The sequence below is a fragment of the Sciurus carolinensis genome, chromosome 8 (assembly GCF_902686445.1).
Source record: "Sciurus carolinensis chromosome 8, mSciCar1.2, whole genome shotgun sequence".
Taxonomy (NCBI): domain Eukaryota; kingdom Metazoa; phylum Chordata; class Mammalia; order Rodentia; family Sciuridae; genus Sciurus; species Sciurus carolinensis.
The window spans coordinates 80424172-80450854 of record NC_062220.1 but is presented as its reverse complement, the minus strand read 5'-3'; the positions used below and the strand labels follow the sequence as shown (position 1 = coordinate 80450854).

Sequence of the window (26683 nt, the reverse complement as noted above, 5' to 3'; positions counted from 1 at the left end):
TCCTTGCAGGTAGAAAAATCTTGTCTTAATATCTAATTTTCCAGTTCTTTGTCATAGGAAGTTCCTCCTGTTTCCACCACTGGGAAGGAAAAAGGGCAGTGAGGATGGCCCCACTTCTTCATCATTGACCCCATAATAGTCTCGAAGTTGTAGCTTTTAAACACAAAGAAGTGGCCTCTGCCAGTGATGGTGTGTGGATGTTACTACACATTCTTATTTGACAATGTGCCACTGTCTGGTAACTTTGAGGGTCATAAGACATGTGGTAAATAATGAAGCATTCTGTATATTCTTAGCCTTTACATTTTTATTTTAAAACAGAAAAATTCATCTTAACACTGACTTTTAAACAAAATGGTGCATTAATTAAACGCCTTGTCATAACTGTTATAATATCTGTTAGAAAAATAAACATCTCACAACAATCTACAGTGTCAGCTCTTTAATAAATACATAAAACAGAAGTTAGTAGTCAATCAGAGTTACATGAACAAGTTCATAGTATATTATGTAAAATTATTATATCCTCAATCTTCTGTATCATTTAAGGCCATTTAACTTTATGTATAATCCAAAGTCAGAATTAATATGAAACATGTTCAGTAAGAATTTGTTTCTTTCTTAGAGCTATTTTATAATCAAAAATTTTAATTTAAAAATACATTCTATATTAAATTTCTGTTTTTTACAAAGGCAGTACATGTTAAGTGAAACAAAATAAGGTTATGTTACTGATAATTTAAAAACATTTCTAATTTTCTTGCAGAGGTTTAAAAAATCTTAATAAAGTAGCTGATAAATGTCAAATAGTTTAAAGGTAGGTATGTTAAAATATATACAGAATGAATTTCTATATTAATATGTGCAAATTTGTATTTTCTTATAATTTAGAATTAAAATATTTTATACTAAATATTTTTAATAAAATCTATGTACCATACTTGTTATTGTGTGGAGCTCATCAGAATCACATTTGCCTGTGGCAAGTTGTGTAAAGTTGGTCAAAGATCTTTACACATGTCACACACTTTCCACCCTTGACTGCAGTGGTTATCTCATCATGTTAGACAATCTTAACTGAAGTTGGTTGTAGATACTAGAAACCTGGTTAATAGACTTAGCTTCCAAAGATAAATTTTATGAAGAAAAATATTTCAGGTAGATATAAGAGTAGTGTCATTACTCTCAGGTATTTCAATAAAAGCTGCCCAGAGAGCTTAACAATTGTTTCACATAATCAAATAATTTAAATATGCAGTTTTAAAACAGTCATTACATGGGCTTGAAGGGAAATTTATCAAAGCCAAGGAAAACATCAAAAGAACAGAAAGGATAAAGAAAAATAAAAAGTAGGAGGACCCAAGAGGAAAGTTGTTTTCCATAAGACTGGTTGTATCATATTTTCTGCCCTTGATAAAAGGCATACAAGATGCTAAAAAATCTAATTATGATGGTTTCATGGAATTTTTTCCAGTTAATTTTGTTTACAAGTGAGATGATCATATACAAGGGATCCCTTTAGAAAGGAATAGAAGGAATACAAATTCGTTAAGAATAGTGCAAGAAATGTACCCATTCTAGTCAGTTAGTGAGGATTGTTGAACCTATCATCACTTAGTATAAACTATGAACAGGAGCCTGAAGCATAAACTATGAACAGGAGCCTGAAGAGCTTTTGCAACTTAAAGATACTCAGAATCTGATTTGATAATTAGTTAAGCTTCCTTTTGAGTTGTATGTGATTCAGTTGTATTGAAAATTGGCTTCAGATGTTATCATAAATGAATTCATAAACATTTAAAAGAAAAGGAATATCCCCATACCCATGAATGTTCATTTAAGGGTGAATTAGTGTAATATTTATTCAGGCACAATATTCAACACTGCACCTAAGATGCCAACAATTTCTGGAGACAAGACAATTTTGGAGAGGTTAAATTGAAAAAGTATCTTAGAATCAATGAGACACACATATGGATGTGTATGATCAGTTACACATAATAAATCTGCTATGGAGGAATTTTAAAAGAAGCAGCAAATGATCCGAAAGAAGGCTCATTCTACATTCATTTGAAAAGGTTTGCATTGCATGAAGTGGAATTATTAAGGTCAACATAGATAAGTATAGCCATAAATTAAATATTAAGAGTGAACAAAAGAGAATACAATATGCACATGACTGGGTCTGTTTGTCTTTGTTTAGGCACATAAAATCAAATGAGTGTTAAAATCAAGAAGAGATATTTGGAAATGAAGAATGTAATTATGCCAATAAATTCCATTATTTTTCACAATTAGGCTAATTGAGCCTGAAGCTTTAGGGAAATTTTGGGAAAAGTGAATGGAAAATAAAGGTGTCAGGATACCAGGAGCAATATAATGAATGGAGGAAAGTTTTCATAGTCCATCCTGAAATATTTCAGCATCTCATGGATGCTTTTGTTACACATAACAATATCTTTTATGGAGATTAAATGAATGCTAAACAAAAAACAGAAATGGAATTTAGCATCCACCAATGCTAGTTTAATAAGTTTTTAAAAATTTGCTTCCAGAGATATCTAGTTTTGTTGCTGGTGTGGTGGTGGTGGTTGTTTTTATAAATCAAAACTAAATTGAACATTTGGAGCATAATCTGATTTTTAGGGAATTTTTATGTCTTCCAGAGAATGTCTATGACTTGGTAAACACTAGCAAATTTCAAAGAATATGTCAAACACTCATGAGCACATATGCACTGCAGTGTAAAGATGCCCTAGAGAACTAAGTTGCATACAGGTGTGTCATAGAGTACCTATGGCACATTTCTTAATCATTACATACTTGAGGGCACAAAAATGCTGCTGTACCAAGACATGTTGTTCAAGTTCTAAATTTTGTTAATAATTTAAATTTGTCTTTAATATCAATGAATTTCAAAAGGCTCCTGTAGTTATAGTAGATGAAAGTAGGCTCTATTTACATAAATTACGTAATCTAAGAATACCCTGTTTCCCCTTATCTTTTAATTAATTCTAACTAGTCAAATATTAGTTCATTTCTCACAAACCATTACACAGAAAAGTATCAATTATTCAAGTAAAGTATAAGCCCTAAAACCTTTAAGAATTAGCTCTTTAAGTAGAAAATAAAAAAAGGAAAAGAGAACAAAAGCACAAGACATTTGGAGCACAGAGACAGTCATCACCCAGTTTTCAAATGCGTGCAAGGAAGTTTGTCCCTCCCTATGAAAACAGCTTGGTCCATTTGAAAGTTAGTGCAAACTAGTGAGAGTTAAAAAAAACAAAATCCTTGCTTTTTAAGGATTTCATTTTCTTAAGCTTTTTTGTTCATTTCCATATGGAAATTAGTTTGTTCCTCATAAACATTGAACAGTTAATTTTTAAATTACCAGCATTTTAATTAAAAGATATCTCCCACTTTTTTCCTTTTGGGAGGTTGTCAGACATACATTTACTTATGTGTTTTAGAAAGGATGTTATATTTGATAAGCTTAAAAATAGAAATTTTACATTATCTTTAGTTACCAAAGTTTTCTTATAAGAGTCCCAGTATTAAATTATGTCAATGTCCCCAAGTCTCTCACCTGGGGAAAGAAATGCAGTTCAGTTTAGTATTATAATTGCTTGGCTGCAGAGGGCAGCTCACGGAGCTGCTGTCCATTGGCTCCAGAAAAACTTAACATTTATTTCAGTTCTCTTCATGGTTAAATACAGGATGGAAGTCAGTCTTCATATAGAACTTTCACTGAAGTTCTGGAAGACAGAATATCTGGGAAGTCAATCACAAGAAGATGTATTAAATAAAGTGTTTGGTTATCATAGGTAAAATTCTGGACTACCCATAGGACAGTGGGACTGCATGTCCATAAAGTAAGACTGAATAAGTCTGTAGAGATACGGTAATAGTGAAGAAGTTTGACTGGGGAAAGTAGAGTTCTGTATTCAGGTCTTGAGTTGAGCAGGGCACAACTTCAGGGGATGCTGTTCATACCGATTATAGTGTGAAAGATTCCCCCATATTTCTACCATGATGCCGTCTCTTCTCAGAAGCTGATTAGCAGGAAAGACTGGAAGCCCATTATGGATAATTCAGTTGGAATTACTCTTCTCTACTTTTGAAAATTTCTCATGCCCATATATTTAAGACTTTAGTAAATCACATTTAAAAAATATTTGCCAATTAAATATCTTAAAGATTCAAGAGGTAGCATGATAATGTGCAATGAACATGGGTCAGCAATTAGAAGACAGAACCCTTTTCTAATGCTGCCACTTTTATCTACTGGGTGGTTTTTAAGAAATCATTTAAATTTTTTTGAGCCTCAGCTCCCTGACTAACTAAAAAAGGAGAATTATCTTATTTTTAAGATATTACCTACCCACTTCCAATTTTATATTGTTATGAATTCTGGTGAATAGGTTTGGGGTGATTCAAGGAAAGAATGTCCTTAGGTTGCACTGAAGGACAAAAATAATATAGTTTTTCATTTGAAAAATGTTGATATCTACTTGGACTCAAAATCTAAGAAAACTCATTCAAAAGTGTGGTACTTTGCTGAGACAGAGTTTCTAAATATCTTGTGAATTCCAACCTACAGATGAGGCAAATGAAATAGCGAAACAATCCATCCAGTTTACCAGGTAAGGCGATACCACATCTTCAAACAATGAAGTTATTCAGGTTTAGATGATACTTTACAGTGTCCCTTATTAACATTCAGCTTTTAAAACCAGTATTCTAATAAAGTGACATTGTATTACAGGTCTTATGGCAGTAGTAACTTAGCACTTATTTAATCCAGTCATCTGCAATATATATGAACTTATCCTGGAAGGAGGAAAAACAAAATATAAATGCAAAGAGGAAAGAACATTGGCATTAGTATCCATTTTGTGAAAAGAAGGAAACATAAACACACATGCATCAAACTACACAGTCTCAAAATCAGTATTCCTTATGATTAAGGTTCTATGTGTTTACCTCCTGAATGAATGAAACACAAACCATTTATTCATCTAGTTGTTTTTGTCTAGTCACTGCCAATTGCTGAAGCATTTGGCCACTTCAGTATGTAACAACTACCAGGTTATATTTTTCATCCACTTGTTCTGGCAGGAATTACTGCACCCGTGTAGGGACACAACGCTAGCCTGTCTCATGGCATCATGTCTCTCTGGGAAGTGTAGGAATGGCAAGTACCTGTAAAGTGTAATCAGTGCTCTTCAGAGGATCTACATTCTATGCTGATCTAAATAAGTTATATATTACAGTAAAGTGCTACAATGACACTAGTCTCAAACAGTAGTAAGACACATTTTTCTCTGAAAATTCAGCAGCTGCGTGAGTCACATGACAATGAGGATGCTTGTCAGTCTTCATTCGAGTATACAACCAGGAACTGGCATGATCTTGAACAATTTTTCTCCTCCTGTGACTTTTAAAATTATACTTTTTTAGGAGCAATATTTTTAAAAAAATCCAGTTTTTCATAAAGTGTTCTTGTATCTTTTTTAGAAGTTGCACCTGAAAGTTTCATGAGTATTTAATTTGCTGATATCCATTTTTATTTCTTCCGGTTTCTCACGGTGGTAGGTTACTGTTCTTGTGCAAACACTTTGCAGAAGCAACTTATCCTTGATGGAGAAGAAAACTTATTATCAATTAAAGGCCTAAATATTGCAACTAGACAATAAAATATTGATAATTATTCTTTTTTAAAAATCCACTGACCTTTTTTGAGGCAGACACTCTGTATCTGATGAGACTTATTTTATTATTATTCCATTGTAGTATCACCTGCCTAATGATAGGACTTTAAGCAACCCAATCAAGAATGTAATATGAATATGATGAAAAATATTCTCAAGTAGCTCGGGCTAGATAAACATTCTGTAATAAAGCAAACAAACGTTAAACAAAGTGAGTCAATCAAAGAATTCTATAAAGAAAACAGTGTTCACGTCTTACAATTAATAGAACCAGAGATCGGTAGGAATTTGCATTTTCAAAACAAGGGACTGACATTACTATCGACTTGGAAAAGTAAACTAATTTTTATTGCATGTTTATTATTAAAATATTTCAAAAGAAAACTTCCCTTTGGGAATGGGCCACAATGAAAATATTTAATAAATCATTTCTTTCCAGCTTGATTCTATAATTGTCTTAGCTGGAATATATCCAAGTCCCTCACCCAAATATAATTATATCCATGACAGAGAGTGGGGCAGTTTTTGTGGTGTGTACTTTGAGCACCAAGTGGAAAGTCAGATTTAAAAAACTATTTAACAGCTCTAGGCATTAGCATGTGTTCCTCTTGTTATGCTTTCTTTTCATTTGTTGCATACCAGTAATGGAAAATAAAGTAAACATCTTCAGAAGCTGAAAATCCGTACTACTCTAGCAGATGAACAAATATTGCTTCTGAAATCACAGTGTAAGATTTCATTATTATTATGCATGACTTCTCCAGGAAATAGGAGTGTCCAATTTGTGATAATACACAAATCTCTTGCTTTAATTTTAATTCATTTACTTTTTACTTCTCTGCTAACCAAATCTATTTGCCTCTAAAAATTTATTATGTGTTTTTCCAAAGACAATTACTATCTAATGAAAGAAATGCCCTGTTAAGAACAGGGCCATGCCAGGTCTCTCCTTTAGTATCAGGCCTTTGGAAAACTCTCATGGAAAACCTACAGCCTCTGTTGTTGCTAGAGGCATCCCCCTTATCTTAGAGGAACATGGTTGCATAAACAGACAAGTATTCCACAGAACTCACCAGCTGTCCCAGATTCATAAAATTATTTCCCGGCCAGAAGAGGACATTGTGTTCCTACGTCCATGCTACAGACTTTGGGGACCTTAGGTTAATTTCAGTCTTCCTTGAATAGGCCACTGCAATCATTATCCAATGCATTATCCAATCACAGTGATTTGAACTAAATTTCTAGTGGTAACCAAGTATGCTCGTGAATAAGGCCAGAACTCAAGGGGTGTGGGGTCACTCTGAATCAGAAAACTTAATGGAGCCCAATTTCCTTTGGTCCGGTAATAAGGGGTCTTGAAAAAAAAAGGTCAAAGGCAGACCTCAGGGCCACTCATTGAGTGGAAACATCAGATGCCAGAGCAAGTCTCCCATTGTCACAGATCTCATGGAGACAGGATCCAAATGCTACCTTTGAAGGTGGCACCTTCGAGTCTTCCATAGGTGAATGATCCCCAAACCTTTCCCCACTGACAAATTGTCATTTTCTTGGCTGCTCTGGCTACGCAAACCAGCTAAGGCAGATCCTCAGAGGGAGCATGTGGCTTGATCGCACTTACTGGCTTCCGGCCTAGTGGGAGCTCAGCCAGAGAGACTGAAAGAAGACCCTGAAGTGTGATTGAGAGGATAGAAAATAGAGGTGCCTAACAAATGCCCTTTCCCTGTCCTTGCACAATAGAAGTCAAGGGGAGGGGAAGCCCTCCAGCTCCTGATATAGTTCAGAAGTATTTCTAATAGGTTAGAACAGGAAGGAATGACCCTTTGGATGTTATTAGATTACAGAAGCAATTTCAGGGCTCCAATCTGCATGCATTTTTAAAGGTTGTTATGGATGGTCAAACATCTACCCACGGCCCATGCTTTTCTTAGCTGAGGTTATGGCAGAGCTTTTCCTAGGAGCTTTGGGCAATACTATTTGTAACAATACTTAAGTCACAGTAGTGTTTACTTATATAATAAATGACATGTTGATAGTAAGGGCCCTATTTATTAGAAAGGCACTTAGCTTTTGGGAGTGATTGCTGCAGCCCCAGCTGGCAGCACATGGGACTCTTTTTGGAGCCAAATTCATATGAGCTAAGGTCAGTGCAGATGTGAAGCAAAAAGGAACAAAGCTCTGGAGAACATTTATTCTTCTCTGCAGTCTCTCTAAGGGCTGGAATTTTCTTACAGGTTGGAGGACAGATTTGACATAATAGAAGCAATGGAAATGTTTCCAATGAAGAACTAATTACTAGCTTAATGTTTAGCTCTTGTGGAGTTAGGAATTCGTTTCTAACTTTTTACACCTGTGCAATTAGGGCTCCTTTTTTTGAGTTCTAATGAACTTCTGTTTAAAAACAGCCTTTGCTCATAACTCTCACATGGTTTTTCCATTTATGAGTCATCTTTTACTTTAGATACTTCTTTCATGTCACTGGCTTATTGATGTCACACAACCCTTTGAGGTTGGCACTATTATATCTCCATTAACAGTTGAGGAGACTGAGGCTCAGGGAAAATTTTGTAGAAGAACTGCTATTTCTTAACCTGTAATGCTTAGGGTTTAAGCCAAGGTCTTCTGACTAGAAGTTCCATATTGTTTCATTGTGTCACATTTACAATCATTCGCCCCTAAGTTGCATGCATATCAGAATGAGAAGTACCAGGAAAGCAGTGGCCCTTGCCATTGTAGTAACATTTTTGTAATGTTACTACTTTACAAAAGCAGATCCTGCTACTTGAAATTTCATGGCTTCACCTGAAACAGGAGAGTAAGTGTGAGTTAAAGAAAGGTTTGAACTGAAAGCAAGTTTTTGGTTATGAAGGAAACTCATGGTTCCACAATCCTTATCTGTTGGTGAAGTGACTCTCTGAAGGGAACCTGTATTTTGACTCATGGAGGCCTCTCTAGCCTGGATGCCCCTCCATGGAGACACAGCATGGAAATAGAGCAGCGAAGATAAGGTGGGAAAACCTAATTACTCAGAAACATCATCTCTGGGAAATTTCAAAAAGCAAATCACAAACTCATATTTTGTCCATGAATGTGTGCAGTTTTTTTTTGTGTGTATTTCATGTTTCCTTAAAAAAGCTCTATTAAAAGTAAAGAAATGTTTCATATTGAAACTGAAATTAAGTTCTTAGTCCTTTCCTTAGCATGGGTAATTATGGGGGCTTTGGGAGAATGTGATCCTCCATAGATACACTACAGTACTTGGATTATGAATCTTTTGATTACCTGATGTTTGATGTCCATAATGCTGGTCCATGAGAGCACATGAGGTTTTGCACTGATCAAGTATAGCTTGAGACAGATTGTGAGGGTGAAGGCATTGCATACAATTCCTGTGAGAGAAATTTAAAACATTAATCCTTTTAAAAAGATATAGACCATAACATTTTCTAGGAAAAATAAAATAACAAAATAATACCAAATAGAAGCTGCAAATTTAATTAGGTCCATTTGAAATAACTCCATAATTATGTTAAAGTACTGCATTTCAAAATGATTTAAATAAGTTACTATGCATAATTCTAAAAATCTTACTTGAATTACAGATTTGAGAGTGTAAACATTTTAAAAATCTGAATAATGCAAACTGGAAGGTACAGTGATGTTTAGATTGGTGGTCTTTGAGCAGGTCTCAGACTGTCATTGGAAAAATTAATTATTAACACAAAACCATTATGTCACCTTCATTTAGCATGTCACCTTTCATTTATTTATCACTTATTTCAAGAGTAAGTAATAGCTACCATCATTCTTTATCATGAAAGTATTAAAAATAAAGCACAATGGTAATTTAGTTTAACATTTATTCTATAATCATCATGCACCAAATGCAAAGGTATGTTTTTATCTTGCTTTTTACAGGTCATTTAATTAACTTCATTCTTTCACAGAACTTAACATTATTATTTTTATCACTTCACTATCATCATCAGCCTCACTTTCAACTCAGGAAACAGGCTTAGAGATTTAACAGTTTGTCTTACACAATTAACTAGTCATCAGTCTTGTAGCAGACAGCCCCTATTTTCCAAACATTTAAAAAATAAAAAACTAAGGTAGTGGGTCTCTGGATTTAATGTGATGCTTCTGCAGCTAGATATTGGAATCCAAGTGCCCTAACTTCTAAATTTCTCCAGTCAATTCTTTTTAGCATGGAGATAACAATTATCTGGCAATTATTGAGATTAAGAAAGGCAGAATAACCAATAAAAACAGCAGCTGGCAGGGCTGCTTTACATATGCGGAAGACAGAGAGCTCCTACCAGTTTTCACTGCAGGCCGTGTGACAGGTGGGACAGTGTTCACAGAAGCGGCCGATGCTCCGGGGATCTGTGCACTCACACCTGCCGCACACGCACGTGCCTCTGCCGCTGCACACCTGGCCCTTCAAATTGACACAGTGCTGGGATGATGCTGAGGGGCACTGGCACCGGTCCCCTTCCCAGCCATGGAAGCACTGGCATCTGCCTGCTTCACATTCTCCATGCCCTGCAACCAAGACACACCACCACCTACGTTAGGGAGGCCACTGTCTTTGTGAAGAGTATTCAAGTGTGGATTTACATCCCACCTCCATGGAAATGCACTGGCAGTCAAGGTGAACAGAAACAGCGTCGTTTTCTGCTTGTCTGACCTAAAGAGTGGCAGGATTTAGGAAAGAGGTCGAGTGTGGATGATCTCCTGTACTGATATACTATGCTAACACATGTGAAGGGAGCCCCTCCTGTGGTGGCTGCCAATGCTCTAAATTTCATATGTTCAGTTTTAAATTAAGATACATGAACATAAAGAAGTTACGAAGGCTAAAGTAATGTCACATGACATGAAAGCAGAAAATAGGAGTATTTGATTAATAACTTCCGTAATCTATTCTGATAGTCTCACTATTACTAAGGACTGAGTAGGCCTTTGAAGGACTATGGGGCAAACCCTTCTAGTGCTTCTGTATGGTGACGGCTATGTTTAAAGAAAAGATTTTCTGAGGAATTGAAATAATTCTCTCACATCTTCAAAATAGTATCTAGTAGATTGGCAGGGGCAGCCCTCATTTATGCTGTGAGGTGTTATTAGGTGGCAAATGGCAACAAGAAAGAAAGATGGTGTGTGCGCATGTGTGTGTAAGGGGCCTTTGTGTAGACAAGTTGAGGAAACACTGATTATACATAATTAAATGGATTTTAGGTTGCTGAAAGTGTCCAAAATTTAATCTGCCAAAGTGAATCAGAAATCTTCAAGCAGGGGGTACACTTGACAAGATTGTGCTGTGTTTTCAAGCTTATTTAGCTACAAGTCAACTAATCTTCCTTTCTTCCTTCTCTCCCTCCCTTCTGTTCCTTCCCTTCTTTTCCTCATTTCCTTTCTCTCTTTTATTGCTGAGCACCTTAGAAGTTAACTGTCCCACAGAGTCTGCTGCTGGATCAGCTCAGCTTGCTAAGTGTAAAACTAATGAGGTCCAGGCCAAACAGCTGTCTGCCAGATCCTGCTCCCCTGTTCAGCTGGCATGTCGAGTCCTGGCCAGCCGACCTGTGAACATGTGCTTTTATTCCTAGGGGAGGCTAGAGGAGACAAATGCACATCAGCCCTTCAGTTTTCACTTCATACAAACAATTCAAAGCAGATTCTCAACTGCCTGTGGGTCAATAGTATCACAGTCACATAGAAAGGTCAGTACAAGATTTTTTTGATATTTTGCTGCAGAGACTGGGATTCTCAATGTATTGGACACGCCTCTGAGAGACTGACAGCTGTAAAGAAATTCTTTCTCTTCCCTGTAAAATAATATTTCCTTTCCCTATAAAATATGGTAGACAATGGCTGGTTCACTCTAAAGTCGTCTATAATCCATCTTCTCTATGATTCCAGTTACAGTTGAATAAATGTTGAAATATAACATTCTACGTATATAATAGAATAAAAAGATAACTTGCCATCACATATATAGGTAACATAGGTTAAATTTTTAACTTATGCAAGAATACAAAATTTATTTTTTATAGGTTGTTGCTTTCTATATCCTTAACAGCAATGAAATATTTCCAGTCACCAAAAATTTAACAAATATTTATCCACTACAATGCAAATACTAAAAAGGTATTTACATAGTAAGTGAATTTATTGCCTGGTCAGAGAAAGAAATCAAAGAACTCAGATGACGGGCAGTTTAATATATTTAAAAACAATATTTTAGTATTCAAGAGTTGCACAGATTTATTGGACTCTAACCTGTAGGTGGCAGTAAGCTGAATTAGCTGCAAAGTAATCTTGGTATTTTTATTTTAATTCATATCATTTTAAAATTTGGTCTGTGTGTGGTCACAAAGACTAATCTTCTAGATTACTTAATAATCCAGTATTTTCTTGAAGAATGCTGTCCTCTGGCAATTCTGTTGCTGGTGGTGGTCCAAAAATAAACTCCTGAGGTTTAAATTACCACAAACTTACAATACCATCTATAAAGATGCTTTAAGAATTTTCCAATGAATGAGAAGTATATTTTATAGCTTACTCCCCCTCATCCTGACAGAAATAAAATCCTCTGAGCAAGCTGGAGTGAGTAACCTTTTGCCAGAATGAATCAGACCCTTGTAGAAGAATACCCTCATTCTTCTGGAAAACATGTCAGCCATCATCAGTAATTTCCCTTTCTGGGATATTCTTTCCAAGATCAAAGAATTCATGAGAATTACAATTAATTTCAGTTTTTTATTCCGAAGTATATACTGTATACTTGAAGCATAAATAGAAAACACATGCTGTAAGTGTTGTGGGACTTAATTTTGCAGGACTATGAAAATGTGAATATTAAATTCAGATTCAGTGGTGGCAATTTGTAACATATCTTTAAAGATACATGAACTTTTATATGCTACCGGGATAGTGGTTAATAAAAACTATGTATTTATACTCACCAGCACACAGATTTCCATGGTGATATGGACAGGAAAAATCATCCTTTTCACAGTATTTTCCATACACTTTTCCAAGCTTAATTTTGTGACATAAACACTTCCCACAAATACAGACTCCTCGACCACTACAAACAGGTTGGTCCTTGTGTAACCTGCAACTCTCGGACGGAATGCATCTTCATCAAATGGCATTTACTCTCGTCACACTGCAAACACTTGGAGTCTAGGAAAGTTTCATCTTCACACTTTCCTTTACGTCCTCTGTGGTCCTCACACTGACAGTTGCAGTGCCTGTGTATGTGAATTTTAGTGGTTTCATTGAAACCAATAGGTTTGATTTTTGCATAGTTTTTCCTCCTGTGACATCACATTTTTTCATTGTAACTGTTACATTGAAAAGAACCTAAGTTTAGGAAGAAAAAAGGAAATACAATTACATTCTTTGATATTTTTATGGTCAATATTATACCTGTCAATAATACTTGAAACAATAATATAATACCATCATAGAGTAATTGTTTATAAATTACCCAGACAAGTTTTTTCATAGTAGATGCAAAATCCCTTTTAATCCTTTATTTATGATTAACAAACTAAAGAATTAAAGGATGCAATGATTGCTAATTGCCTGTAATACACCATTAAACAGACCTGAGTCTGCCTATATGAAGTGTTCACTCTACCTTCCCTATTTTCAAGTTGGACTAAAATCCATTATAATTTAAAAATAATCTGTGCTTTTTGGTTGGAAATTATACTATATATCATGATACAAGACACGAAATTTAGGTTTCAACATGTATTGGGAATTTGACTCAATCTTATTATAAGTTGGTTTTGGTGCTATTCTTGAGTTGTTTTTGTCTTTAGAATGTTAAGGATTAACAGATGTGTAGGATAATTATTAATAGCAGAGCAAATCTTGGGGTTTATATAATTAAGAGGTCAGATGACTATACCTTAGAGTCACATGTTCATACAACCTGGTTGAAAATCAAGGGGAAAAAGAGATGTAGGCAAAGAAATAAAGGAAAAAAAAACAACCTAAGAAGTAAGAATTCTTCTAAACTTGAGATTTTTGAAAGAATTACTTCATTCTTCAGAAAGCAACTTAGTGTTATCTTATGCTAGAAAAAAAATTCTTTCTATTTAATGAAAATCAAATGTGTATTTGGTAAACTGGTATATGATGTCTTTTGAACAAAATCCAAGGACTGATTATAGAGGAAACTACAGAATTAGAAACTTGCAGTAATTAATTTAAAATATACAGCTTGTAGGCACAATTACACTGCCCACAGATTCTAAAATTCTCAAGAGGGAAAAATATATTCTAACTAAAGAGAAAGTCTTATTTTATTGAGGATGTTCTACCTCTTTCTACCACTTTTTCTCTCTATAACCGGATACATAAGCAATTAATAAAATTATAGAGGGGGCTGGGGATGTAGCTCAGTGGTAAAGCACTTGACTGCCATGAGTGAGGCCCTAAGTTCAATCCACAGCACAGCAAAAAATTAATAATAATAACAAAATTATTATTATTATTAACCTTGGAGTTAGCAGGGAGATGAGAAAGCTTCTAGTCCAAGTCATCTGCTTAAGAATGAGATAAGTGATGCCCCCAAGAGGTAATGACTCACTGGAGATCTCTTCACCCCACAAGGATCACTCTGTGTTCCTCTCTGCTATGCCGATTCTTGGAGAATCCCTGCTCCTCTGGTCCTGTTTCCTGATGCCACTGTAATTCAGGCCTCTCTTCTTTACATCTCATTTCCACTCCTCCTTTTTTATTGTTCTCAGTGAATTTCCCTACCTGATTGTGAATGGATTGAGGCAAATGCAAAGCGAAAGATTTTGAAATTCTTAGCCTTTATCAATTGCTCCATTCTTCTCTGCAGCGTATATCCTTCATTATCACATTTACCCTCAGAATGAACGGATCTGAATCCAAAAACTGTCATTGTTATAATTAGCATACTAGTTGTATAAAGAGATGTGATTTCCTCTTCTATACCAGCTGGGTCACCTACGTATGAAGTTACTATTATTAAATAAGTGTTCAATGTAATATGTATTTACTTATTTTCACTTGAAGTTTCAAGAGAATAATTAATTGAGTTAAAACAAGAGGATAACTTTGAGAAGAGACAATGAAAGTTACTTCAAAGTGTAAATAAGCTTCCTGGAGGCAGCAGTTAAGTGAATTTTTCAGAATGATTTGGTTTTCTGTGAGAAAGCATGCCAAACAACTTTAGCTTATTTTAAATAAGGAAAACGCACACCCACATACTTCATCATTGCTTGTCACATTTCCACATCCATCAGTGCCTGGCTTTCTGGTTCCATCTGGACAGATGGCTGTGATGTTGAAATAGACACCTTGTACCTGGTTTTCCACCTGCACTTTCACTTCTGAAATGAGTTTCTGTGGAGACATCGTCTTTTAATTAAATGCTCTAATGGTTTCAAATGTAAGCAATGAAGCAGTGTCAAGTTTATCCAATCACTCTAGTTTTAATTTTTAACTAAGTCGAAGAGTCTTGTTTCTATAAAAGGATGAATACAGTGTTTCCACATACTGACCCAATTCTACTTGAAATATGTAAGAAATACTGAAAGATTAGATTATCGGCATGATTCATTTTTTCCACACATACCTATGACTATGCATTTTGATCACTTCGAAACTATTTCTCACTCAGCCTGTTACGAAAATTATCTTTTCAAATCCAGTGCTACTTATATATTATGATAAAGTTTAAATAAAACATTGAGAATCTGTATCACAAAGGGTGAATGTTGATAGCTAAAAACATGGAACATGCTTCTGACAGATACAGTTGCTAAAGAAACATTTTAATTGGAAACACTTTAGACTATCAAGAAAGTTAAAATGCTTTATTGATAGAGTTGAAAGGTAAGTTTTTGGAAGGAATGACCTGACAGACATGTTCCTATAATGCTCTTAAGGATGGCTTAGAATTTGTATTGAGTCCCCAGAGCTTGCTTTTGTCAATCAAATTTGTACAAAGTCTAACAAATTAACAAGAAAAAGATGAAAAATTTTGTTCCAAGCCTTAATTCCAAAATAAGGCTTCTAAACTAGGCAGAATACCATTCATTCATTTATTCAGTCATTTATATGCTCATTCAGTAAATGATTTAATGGCTATCATATATTAGGCACACATTAATTTCTTCTGTCACAATCTCTAAGTTCCAGGGGTTCTAGCCACCTTAAATATGTCCTTCAGATCTGTGCACATTTTGACCCATAAAACTAAGAGTCCAACTATATACAAAAATCCTTGGCTTATACTTAACAAAGGAAGAGAAGCGGCAATGTAAGAAGAAAAAAATAATTTCAGAGAATTCTAATCCTTTAATAATTTTACTTCTTTAATGGTATGATCAATAAAGGATATGGGCTTACTAATTAATAATTGAGTATAGAATTCTAGTAGCACATCCTTAGAACAAGATACTTTTCTCAAATTCATCAGTATTATTTGGATTAGGGAAGACTACCTTATCACCCTCCCCCTGTCCCCATTTTGAGGCAGGTCTTACAATATTGTACAGACTGGCCTCCAATTTACAATCCTCCTGAGTAGTTGGGACTATAGGTCTGTGCCACCATCTCAGAGAAGTCACACAATGCAACTGTTAATTGAATAATTTTGGCAAACCAAGAGGAACTTCCAAGAAATACACATGATTTATATGCAATAATTTATCAGATCAGAAGGAAATGCCTAATCCAAGGAACATGCTCAGTTTACCCTTCAGAAATTCTGTTTAAGACTTTAAGCCAGTGAGGTCAATATTTTGCAAGTAGTGTGTAAAGATAAATCTGTAAAACATTTCCCAGCTTTAGGATTTAGAAATTTATCTCCTGGCACAATCTGAAGCTTCTTTTTAAATATCTAATCAGTAATGAGACAGATTATTTTTTCCTGGTTTATGATTCTTCAATGAATTGGAAACTATTTCTGTTGGATTGTGAAGACAAAATGAAATTTCAGAAGAATTTTGAAAATATAGACCATAAAAAATAACAGAATCTCAACCTAAGGTAGTTATCCAGAATGATTTTTTTTAAAATTGACTCCACAGTAAGATCAGTCAGGATAGTGGGCTCAGGCATCCCACACCTATTCTAGACAAATAAAGAACATGAAAGTAAATACTGCTGTCTCCTTTCTGTGGATGCTGTCTGACACACAGGTAAAAACATGTCCGTTTATGCTCTTGGTTTGGGGTAATAAATGGGCTCATACTATAACAATTCAGGTTGACTCCTAACAGTATAAGCTCCTTTCTTTTTTGGATTATTCTCATAAACAAATTATTGATGGGACTAAACTTTGTACACATTTGATTTTTCTTGATAAAAAAAACCCTAATCACAACTCTTTTGTGAGAGATGTCATTTAAGATGTTCTTCCTTATTTCATTCTACAGTTTTCAGACAGAAAATAAAAGTTCTCAGCAAAATAAATCTAGCAAGATTTATTTTGCTTTTAAAAGAATAACTTTCAACAATTCTTCATTTTATATCCTTTGTCTACTTCCTGCCTTTCCTTTTTGTACAGTTGAAGTTGAAGGCAGGTGCAGCTTGGAGATGATTAGGGAAGTCTGGATTTTTTCTCAATGCTTGGGCTGTTCTTTACACTATTCAATTGTACATGTTGGGAAGGGAGTCAGAGAATTTGGGAAAGTGAGACTTTAAAACTGACCCATAAATTCAAGGTATGATAAAGGAAGTTTGACACTATGTAAAAACAAAAAAATAAAGAAAGAGAGAGAGAAACAGGTGATATCACACAGCAGGAAGCACCTGGGGCATGGAGTTGAACACCTGGATTCTGATCCTGTTTCTTCTGATTAGCTGTGTGACCTTTGATTAATTTGCTTTACTTCTCTGTTTCTACAAATATACAGAGAATATACAGGTGTTAGAGTACTAACACCTGCCTGTGAGAGGATTAAATGAAGTTATGTGTGAAAAGTGGCTAATTCTCAGTGGTCTGAAGTTAACAGTCATTATTACAACGTTGTAGCACATAAGTCATCAAGCCAGGCCCCAGTTTGAGAAAACAGATGTTTCTTTAAATTCTTTGCCTTCAGCTGTCCACTCTTCACAGGGCTGATGAGAGCATGCAACCATAAATAACAGACTGTATCTGTTAAGGTGATTCTTTTAGTCAAACTGTTTTGGTAAATCTGCTAAAATAATTGACTGACCAATCAAATGTTGATCATAGAGAACCCAACAAAATCATCTAAGTAATCTCTATGTCCCAGATAATTCATTTCCCCTGGAAGTTTGTTTCTTTAAATAACAGTGTGAATTTCATAATTTATGACAAAGGAAATTATGAAATTTCTTGGTAATAAAGTGCTTTGTGTAGCCATGAGTAGGTAACTGGAATATTGGATCTGGAAGGAAATCTAGAAAGTCTCAGGCACAGTTTTGGTTTATCATTAATGAGACAAGCGAGGTCTCCCAGGGGACCATAGCTGGTTTGTGCTAGCACCAGGAGGTCTAAACTCCATGTTCCTGGTTCTTAATTTTTTGTTCTTTCTACCACTGCTCACAAGATGATATAGCACTAATTGGTGCATTGCCACAGAAATGTTTATTTGGCAAGTTAGTTTATTTGGTAAAAAATTGTATATGATACATACATACCTTGTAGGCTTCTACTACCAAATTGTTGAGGTTAGCAGCCTTTGATTCTATCTCACCAGCAATGGTGCCAGGCAAAAGGGGTAGAAGGTCCTGAAAACATATTGGTTGTATTTATGTAATGGCAACACTCTGCAGTGGTTCAGTGATCAACAAATATTCAACATTTTTCCATTTATCAGTGGAAGATGAGACATTATATGAAGGAAAAAATATAAGTCATGAAGAATATAAGCAACCTGGTAGGGCTGCAAACCCATATACTCATGAAAAGGTAAAGTGTATGTGTGTGTGCATACACATGTGCAAATAAATGTGCATGACCATGAGTGTCTGCATCCTGAATTATATGATGACCTAAAATCTAATCAAAATTAGACCAGAATTTCCAAAGTATTTTCCATGGAACATGGACCTAAGAGACTTGAAACATGAAAAGGGTTCTAACGGTAAACACTTTTGGGAAATTCTGCAGATCTTTCTTTTATCCAGAGATCCAAAATGCACATTTGCAAACTGAAATGCTGAGTAGTCTTGTAATTTGTAAATAATGTGACTCAGTTTAATGCAGCACTTCCCAATGCTTAAATACCAAACTCTTTTCTTACGTAATATAAATATTTTATAGAACTGCTGTCCCATGGAATGCCCTTTGGGACATGTTGTGTCAGACACTAGGAAAAGTCACAGTTACAGGTGAAAGTTTCAAGGAACAGGAGTTTGTGATGGATAATGCTTACTAATTATGGAGGAGCTGCTAGGTATTACTAGGGAGAAAGTGAGAGTGAGCAAAGGCTTACAGGGCTATGGGAGGAAAAAAACAGTCTGACTCGAATAAACATACATATTTATTAGGGAATCAGATTATGAAAGTCTCAAAATCCACTTATTCATTAATTTTTTTCAGTTCACAAGCATCATTCACTTTCTGCTATATACCAGCCATATTTAGACACTAACAATTTAACTCATATGGGAAAATGTATCACAGATTTTTAAAATTCATTTATTAATAGATGCCTTTATTGAGCATCTGTTAAATGCACTTTGGAAATGCTAACTTATTAGACCACATAGTTTCTATCCTTAAGAATCTCACAGATATATAAATGATAATTCCACAAAATGCTGGACACATGAAGCATATATGCACAGAGACTATTAAGCAGGATACCTGGCAAGGATTGCAGAGCCAGGGAAAGTTCACAGGGGCTGTCCCCTTGAGGAGCTGACTTATGAGCTCTTTGTAAAGGATGCCGAGTGGGTGTTAACCCAGTCATAAGAGAGAATGACTTCCAAGTATGGGGGCAGAGTGGGGGCAGCAAGAACAAAAGTACAAAGGAAAGACACAGTTTGGTGAGTGCGTGTGCATGGGAAGATCAGATGCACTGCTTGGGGGGACAAAGGCAAGGTAGGGGAAAGTGGCCTGAGAGAAAGGTAGATACCAGAGAGTCTCAGATGCCAAATCAGAAACTTGGTCCCCTACATCAAAAGGAGCCCCTAGGACATTTTGCTCTAGAAAGTACTATGGACATACTTGTGATTTTAACAGATTTTCTGGCACCAAGTGGATAATGGATTGGGGGGATGACTGTCAAGGCTGTTTGAACCCACATGAAAGATGGCTGACAGAAAAAGATGGCAGGCAGGGGAAGTAGGTGCCTATGAAGGTCCATGTGGGACTCGGTTCTTCATGGGCTTTTGGAGCATGATGATTCTTACTTTTATCACAATTCAGTTAATAATAAACCCAGTTCTATAGTTTGTCAGTCAGTGGCAAATTCATAAAGGACTAGGGAGAATATGCTACAACCAATAACACTAAGAAGAAGCAAACAACAGAGAAAGAGAAGGCAAAACTACCAAAGCTACCCAGTATTTGAAAGTCAACTATTTAGCTTAGAGGTTCAGATCACAGGATTTGGGTTGTTAGAAAACTCTGGGCAAATATTTATCTTCCTAAAAATGTCTCCTCATCTTAAAATGAGTAGATTAATAACTCTGCCCTCGCTTAGTGAGATGCTAAGATCTCAGATGCATTAGTGTTTCTGAACTCAGTACCTGTCAACAGTTAAGTACTCAATCAGTACAAGCTGTTCCTCTTGTTATTAAAATGGTTTAAGCTATTTCATTTGGGTCAGAGTCCTACTCCTGTGGATGTTAATTTATCCTCACCTTAAAAAGTGGCTCCATGGTATATGGAAATCAGGGAGTGAATAAAGTTTCACTATGTATTTCTAAGGGAAGAAGTGATATGATTAAAGTGACACTTTCAGGTGACAAATGTGGTGGTTAGGTGTTAGGTAAACCAGGGAAAGGAACACAAGTTCAGGGACAATGAAAATGATTTTAATTATCTGTTTAAACCAAAAGAAAATGTAGTTTCTCTAAAGTTTTAAAAAATAAGTAAAGGTGCTAGTGGCTGGCCAGGGAGAGGGGTAGAAGGAAGAAATAAAGATTGCAAAGGAGATGACAAGCCGGAGAACACTGATGCATGTCGGACACAAAGGACACCGCAGCATCACAGAGATGAAGAAAAGAGAAATTCTGGAAGAGAAACCCTAAAAGACCAAAGACAGCTAGAGCAAGGCACAGAAGAGGAATTCTACATTGAGCAATTGCCCCCAAAGGATTCAGGACACCACTGAGACCACTCCTGCATGGGACTTGGACTGGCTCAGTCACTTCTATGGCTCTTTTATTGGACAGCCTAGATCAAAGCGAGGTGTGCTGATGCTATTGAAAATCAAGCGGATAAGTCTCCAACTTTAACCTAAGATAAGAGCATGTCCATGGCTAGATTATAAGCAGGAATCTGGATGTGAACGGTGTAGAGATGGAGTGTGAAGTACTTTCACCTGATAAAAATCTTTCCCGTTACTGTCATGTCCATCACGTCCTTCAGTGTTAGGCTGTGCCCATGTATATTGAATATAATCCTCAAACAGCATTTAGTGCACACATTTGGTTTTATGTGTTACAAACCTAGGTAGAACTTGTACTTAAATGGTAATATAAGACACAGTAAAAGCCACTTTATTAAATACATTATTAAATTCAGATTGTACAATTTGAAATCCTTTCTCTGATTTCAAGAAGTGCACTAATTTCAACTAATGTAAACATTCTAGTTCTTATGTTCAAGAATTGACATACCTTATACCAATGAAACTGTTTTCCTTGAACTGCAAAAATGACATTAATGTTGTTGTCTATCAGTTTTTCTGAAAGTTGGCCTAGTGAGGGATGTTCCTGTAAGGGATAATGAAATAAATAAGGAAATGAAATTTTGTAGCTCAGCCCCACACACATCCAAACAGCTCTTATGAAGACAGTCATGCGACTTATATAACAATGTACGTACTTGGGAAGGGTTATGGTTTTACTGGAGACATTTCAATTCTTTTCATATATAATATCAACATTAATGTGTTAAGGGCAATTTATAGACAAAATCTCCCTGAAAACCTCATTTAGCATAGTACAAAGAATGACCAGGATCTCTTTAGATTAACATTGGACTCAAAGTTGTATAACTGAAAGATAATTTAATATTCAGAATAGAGACATATTAGTGACAACCACATTCTGAAGCAAAATTCAGCAGCAGTGTTGAAATGCAAATGCTTGTGCATATGTATATGCCTGTAAACCTATATACACATATATGCCCATACAGCCACGTGTGCATGTGCACACACACACGTATTTGATTTATAACATGATATAGTACAAATTATCTTTAGAAGCCTAAAATCCTGTGCTCAAATCAGAGGTTTGTCACTTTATGACAAAAGGTCTCACTTCCGTCCTCCGTATCATGTGAACGTTATCTGCCTTCTATGACTGCTGGCAAGATTAAAAAGATAACAATAATATGTGAACTATTTAGTGTAGCTTCTTGCATTTAATAGGTACTCAAAACTAATAGCAATTGTGATTTTCATTTCTAACTTCTTACACAAAGCATAGATTAAATATCTCTCAATTCATTATTACACTTGATCTTTTTTGTCAGATGAAATATATTATAAACCTGTTTGACAAATAAAATAGGCAGAGCTGTTTGTGGCATTCTCTGTGGTGGTGAGAAAGCTAGGGATGAGTAGGGGCAAGGGAGTAAAATTTGTTTTAGAAAATATGAGAAATTGGCAATCAGAATTGCCATCTGAAATTGTATAGTTAGACTTAGTGGGTTTTTTTTTTTTCTTTCTATAAATGCTGTCCTAGGAATTAAAGTGATCGTCTCAACTAACAAGTTCATGACTAGACATCTCTCAGAGAGATATCCAACTCCACTTGCAGTAGCCTCTGCCTATTTGTTGGTGCTGACTGTGAGCTGAGGGTTTTGTGACTGAACCTAACAAGTATCATATAATTCAAGCTCAAATCACTCCATATTTTTGCTCCAGGTTGCATTCTCCAATACTAACTGCTTTAAGAGAAAAATTTACTAAGTCGACTTCATTAATGTCTCTGTATTTTTGTAACTGCACAAACTTAGTACAAAAGCTAAATTAACTACTTTTGCTTATAACCCAACTTCTGTGGCCCACATATTAAATTTATGTATATAGACCTAGGAAGTAGTGTTCAAAAAATCCTATCATGGCTGGGTTATAGCTCAATGGTACAGCATGTGCTTAACATGCACGAGGCCCTGGGTTCAAACTCCAGGAAAAATCATAACAAATATACTTCAATTTCTATATTGTCTGTATTGTGGTAAAGCAACCCAAATTGTCATGAGTTGCACTTAAATGTGATATGAAACTAATTTATAAAGAGCTTAGAAAGCATACCACATGGGTTCGCATAAGAAAAATTCTGTCCAGAACAATTCTTAAAAATGTAATTTTAAAGCAATAGAAAAAAAATCCCCCAAATATAAATTCTGCCAGCTAAATTCTTATTCCCATTCCTAACAAAATGTATAATCTTAAAATAGGTTATGACGCTTTGCATAATGCTTAATAAAATAAAGAGAATGAGTGAAGGCAAGTTAAGTGTAGAGGTATTGGAATTTTTGTCTTAATGGCAACAATTACTTTTCACATATTTTTGCTTTGAAAAAAATAATTGCAACTTCTCAAGTACTTCTCTTAATTTATAAAACCATTCATATTTTGAGAAAAATTTTACCCACATATTTTTAACCAGCTTATATTTAACTCACATAAAATCAACATTTAAAGCATGGTCACAAGTGTATACAGCTTTGGGAGGTTTCTTAATCTCCTTCCTTCCATAAACAGGAAGTCACATTGACCAAAAGTACACAAAATTTAAATTGACAATGATCTGGTTTGGTCAGAAGCTCATTATAAGTCAGATTTTTTAAGTCTGAAAGAGCACACTTTTGAACCCTGGAGAGAAATCAGTTTGAAAATAAATTTCCAAGTACCTTGAGGCTGATTTTTTAAAAATTACAAATGTATAACAGATGCTTAAATAAACCACTGCTGACAAGAGACTCTGGATGAATGGCCCGTTCTGAAGTCCCTTCCCCTTTCCTCCATGAAGCATATCCTTTAAGTATCTTATCTCCTGTGTCTTTTACTTTGCTGGCAGGAGAACACACTCCCTCCCAGCCAGCTGTGCTGTTGGGTGATGTCAGTACTTCTCAAGTCTCACTCCTCCTCTCTCTAACCCGGTTCACAGTGTTTTTCCAAACTCTGAGAATAATTAATAGAGATAACAGGCATTTCAGGGGCAAAATGGAGAAGGCAAAGCAATATGTCAAAATAGCTACTAGATACTGAAGGTGGTGGGAAGTAACTCATAAACGTCAGAAGGTAAGAGGGGCATGAAAGGTTCATTAGGAGCAAGTTCAGTTAAAGAGTTAACTGTGGAGACATGTGGTAGAATTTTAAAAATGTGTATGTCTAAGGGAACAAAAGGGAAGTGTTTAAGATTCCCTTTTCCTTCCACAAAATTAATAATTAAAAGTTTATAAAATAACTTCAACTTTGGAGCATTGGATATAGTAGTATTTTAACAACTTGTTAAATAAAATATTCAATTATCTGGATTATTTTTTAGAGTTCACTTAATAGAGGAGAAAGAGAAATAACATGAAAGCAATATGATAGCAGAGATTTATCTGGAGATGAAAAGTTTGAAGCATATGTTGTCAGTGTGTATCTGTTGTCTTAGCCTGTGTCCCATCTGCATGGCACCACAGTGGTAACTTCACAGACCAGCGTTTCTCAACAGCAGTGTTTTGACATTTTGGGCTGGACATTTTCAGGTTTGGGGGTTGTCCTGTGCAGACAAGATGTTTAGCAGCTCCCCAGAATCTACCCACCAGAAGGTAGCACCTCCATTCCTTGGCTGTGACCATCAAATGTCTCTGGCTATGGAAAAGTCCTCTGGAGGTTAAAATCTGTAAGAGGTGTGGCCTCATAGAAGGTCATCAGGTAATTGGGGATGTGCTCTCAAGGGGATTAGGGGATCCTGGTCCCTTCTTCTTTCTCTCTTTTGCTCCCTGACCAATAAGAGAGAGGTTATGTTCTACCACTTGCTCTCACTATTATGTGCTACCACAGGTTCAAAGCAGTGGGAGCAACTTATGGTGGACTAGAACAACCCAAAACTAAGAGTTAAAACAATCCTTTATCTTTATAAGTTGATTATTTCAGTATTTGTTATAGTGACAGAAAGGTGACTAATATACTATGTGACTGGTCATCTTAACCTTTCTGGGATCCAGTTTCCATGTGCATCAACTGGTAAAAATGGCAGTAGCTGCCTCTCACTTAGGGTAGGGCTAAGTGGGTCAATGAGTAAAGGCTTTCACTGATTATTCCATAATTACCAAGCACAGACTAAAGTTTAGTGGGAACTCCTGTCTTTCTGTCATCCTGCTTGGCATCCATAGCTACACAGGGGAGTGGCTATAGGTGAGGGACTGATTCTTTAGTACCTCCATTCTCTCATTTATTAAGACAGAAGAAAAACAGTAGCTCCATCTCACTGGGGTGCTGAGTGCTGTTACATGAAAGTAAAAGGACAGACACCACACACTGCTCAAAAAAAGATATTTTTTTAAACAAAAGATGCTTAATTAAGAGACATTACTACAGATGCTAGATATGCTTCCTGGATTTACCTTAATGGACCCGTTTCACTTATTAACCCACTGAATGCTCAGGTGTTTGAATTTGTGGTCCTTGCCTAAAATGGTACCAAGTATAGTCATGATACTTTATTTAATGAAGCAATAAATCATGATACTCTACTTCTTAATAAAGTAAGTAGACATCATAGTAGGAACTATTTGGTTTAATGTTGTGTATTGTTTTCATTGACTGTTGTTATTATTTGTCTTCCCCTAAACAGTGAGGTACTGGAAACCTTCAGGGACACCATAAGTCCACACGTAGAAACTCCACTTCCTCAGATCTATACTGTTAGATGGCTAGACACACAAACAACGTGAAAATACAAGGAAACAAATTGCCCCAAACAAACCAAGATACTCTAATAACAGAAGCCATCCATACTACAGTAGAAGAAATGTCAGAGAAGGAGTTTAAAATGTGCATAGTTAAATTGATCTGCCAAGTAAGGGACCATATAAGATATGAAATCAGAGACAAAATACAGGAAGTGAAAGATCACTCAATAAAGAGAGATTCTGAAAAAAAAAAAAAAACAAGCAGAAATTCTTGAAATGAAGGAAACAATAAACCATTTTAAAAATTCAACAGAAAGCATCACTAACAGATTAGACCACTTGGAAGACAGAATCTCAGGAAAGGAGACAAAATATATAATCTTAAAAATTGAGTTGACCTAGGAGAGAGGATATTAACAAATCATTAACAGAACTTCCAAGATAACATGAAAAGACCAAATTTAAGATTAATCAGGATAGATGAAGGTGTGGAGATACAAACCAAAGGAATGCACAATGTTTTCAATGAAATAATATCAGAAAAAATTTCAAACCTAAAGAATGAAATGGAAAATAAAATACAAGAGGCGTACAGGACCCCAAATACCTAAAATACAAATTAAGGATAGAATTTTAAAGTGTATGAGAGAAAAATATCAGATTAATTATAGGGGAAACCAACTGGATCTCAGCTGATTTTTCAACTCAGACCCTCAAAGCTAGGAAGTCCTGGAATAACATACTAATGCTTTGAAAGAAAATGGATGCCAATCAAGAATCATATATCCAGAAAAATTAAGCTATAGATTTGAAGATGAAATTAAAACCTTCCATGAAAACAAAAGTTAAAAGAATTTAACTAGAAAGCCAACTAGAAAGCCTGCACTACAGAACATTCTCAACAAAATATTCCATG

At 35.6% G+C, this 26683-nt stretch overlaps 1 protein-coding gene across 1 annotated transcript in view; it reads right to left on the bottom strand.

Annotated features, from left to right (window-relative positions):
* Positions 1 to 293: 293 nt before the first annotated feature.
* Positions 294 to 26683, bottom strand: part of Itgb8 (integrin subunit beta 8) — an 86670-nt gene continuing 60280 nt past the window's right edge. Inside the window, 12 exon segments of the mRNA XM_047560822.1 lie at positions 294 to 5636; positions 5734 to 5813; positions 5816 to 5842; positions 5845 to 5892; positions 8991 to 9097; positions 10028 to 10253; positions 12674 to 12849; positions 12851 to 13025; positions 13028 to 13076; positions 14967 to 15101; positions 18372 to 18461; positions 21525 to 21620. Of these exon segments, the coding sequence (XP_047416778.1) occupies positions 5514 to 5636; positions 5734 to 5813; positions 5816 to 5842; positions 5845 to 5892; positions 8991 to 9097; positions 10028 to 10253; positions 12674 to 12849; positions 12851 to 13025; positions 13028 to 13076; positions 14967 to 15101; positions 18372 to 18461; positions 21525 to 21620 (1332 nt within the window). The 3' untranslated portion in view covers positions 294 to 5513.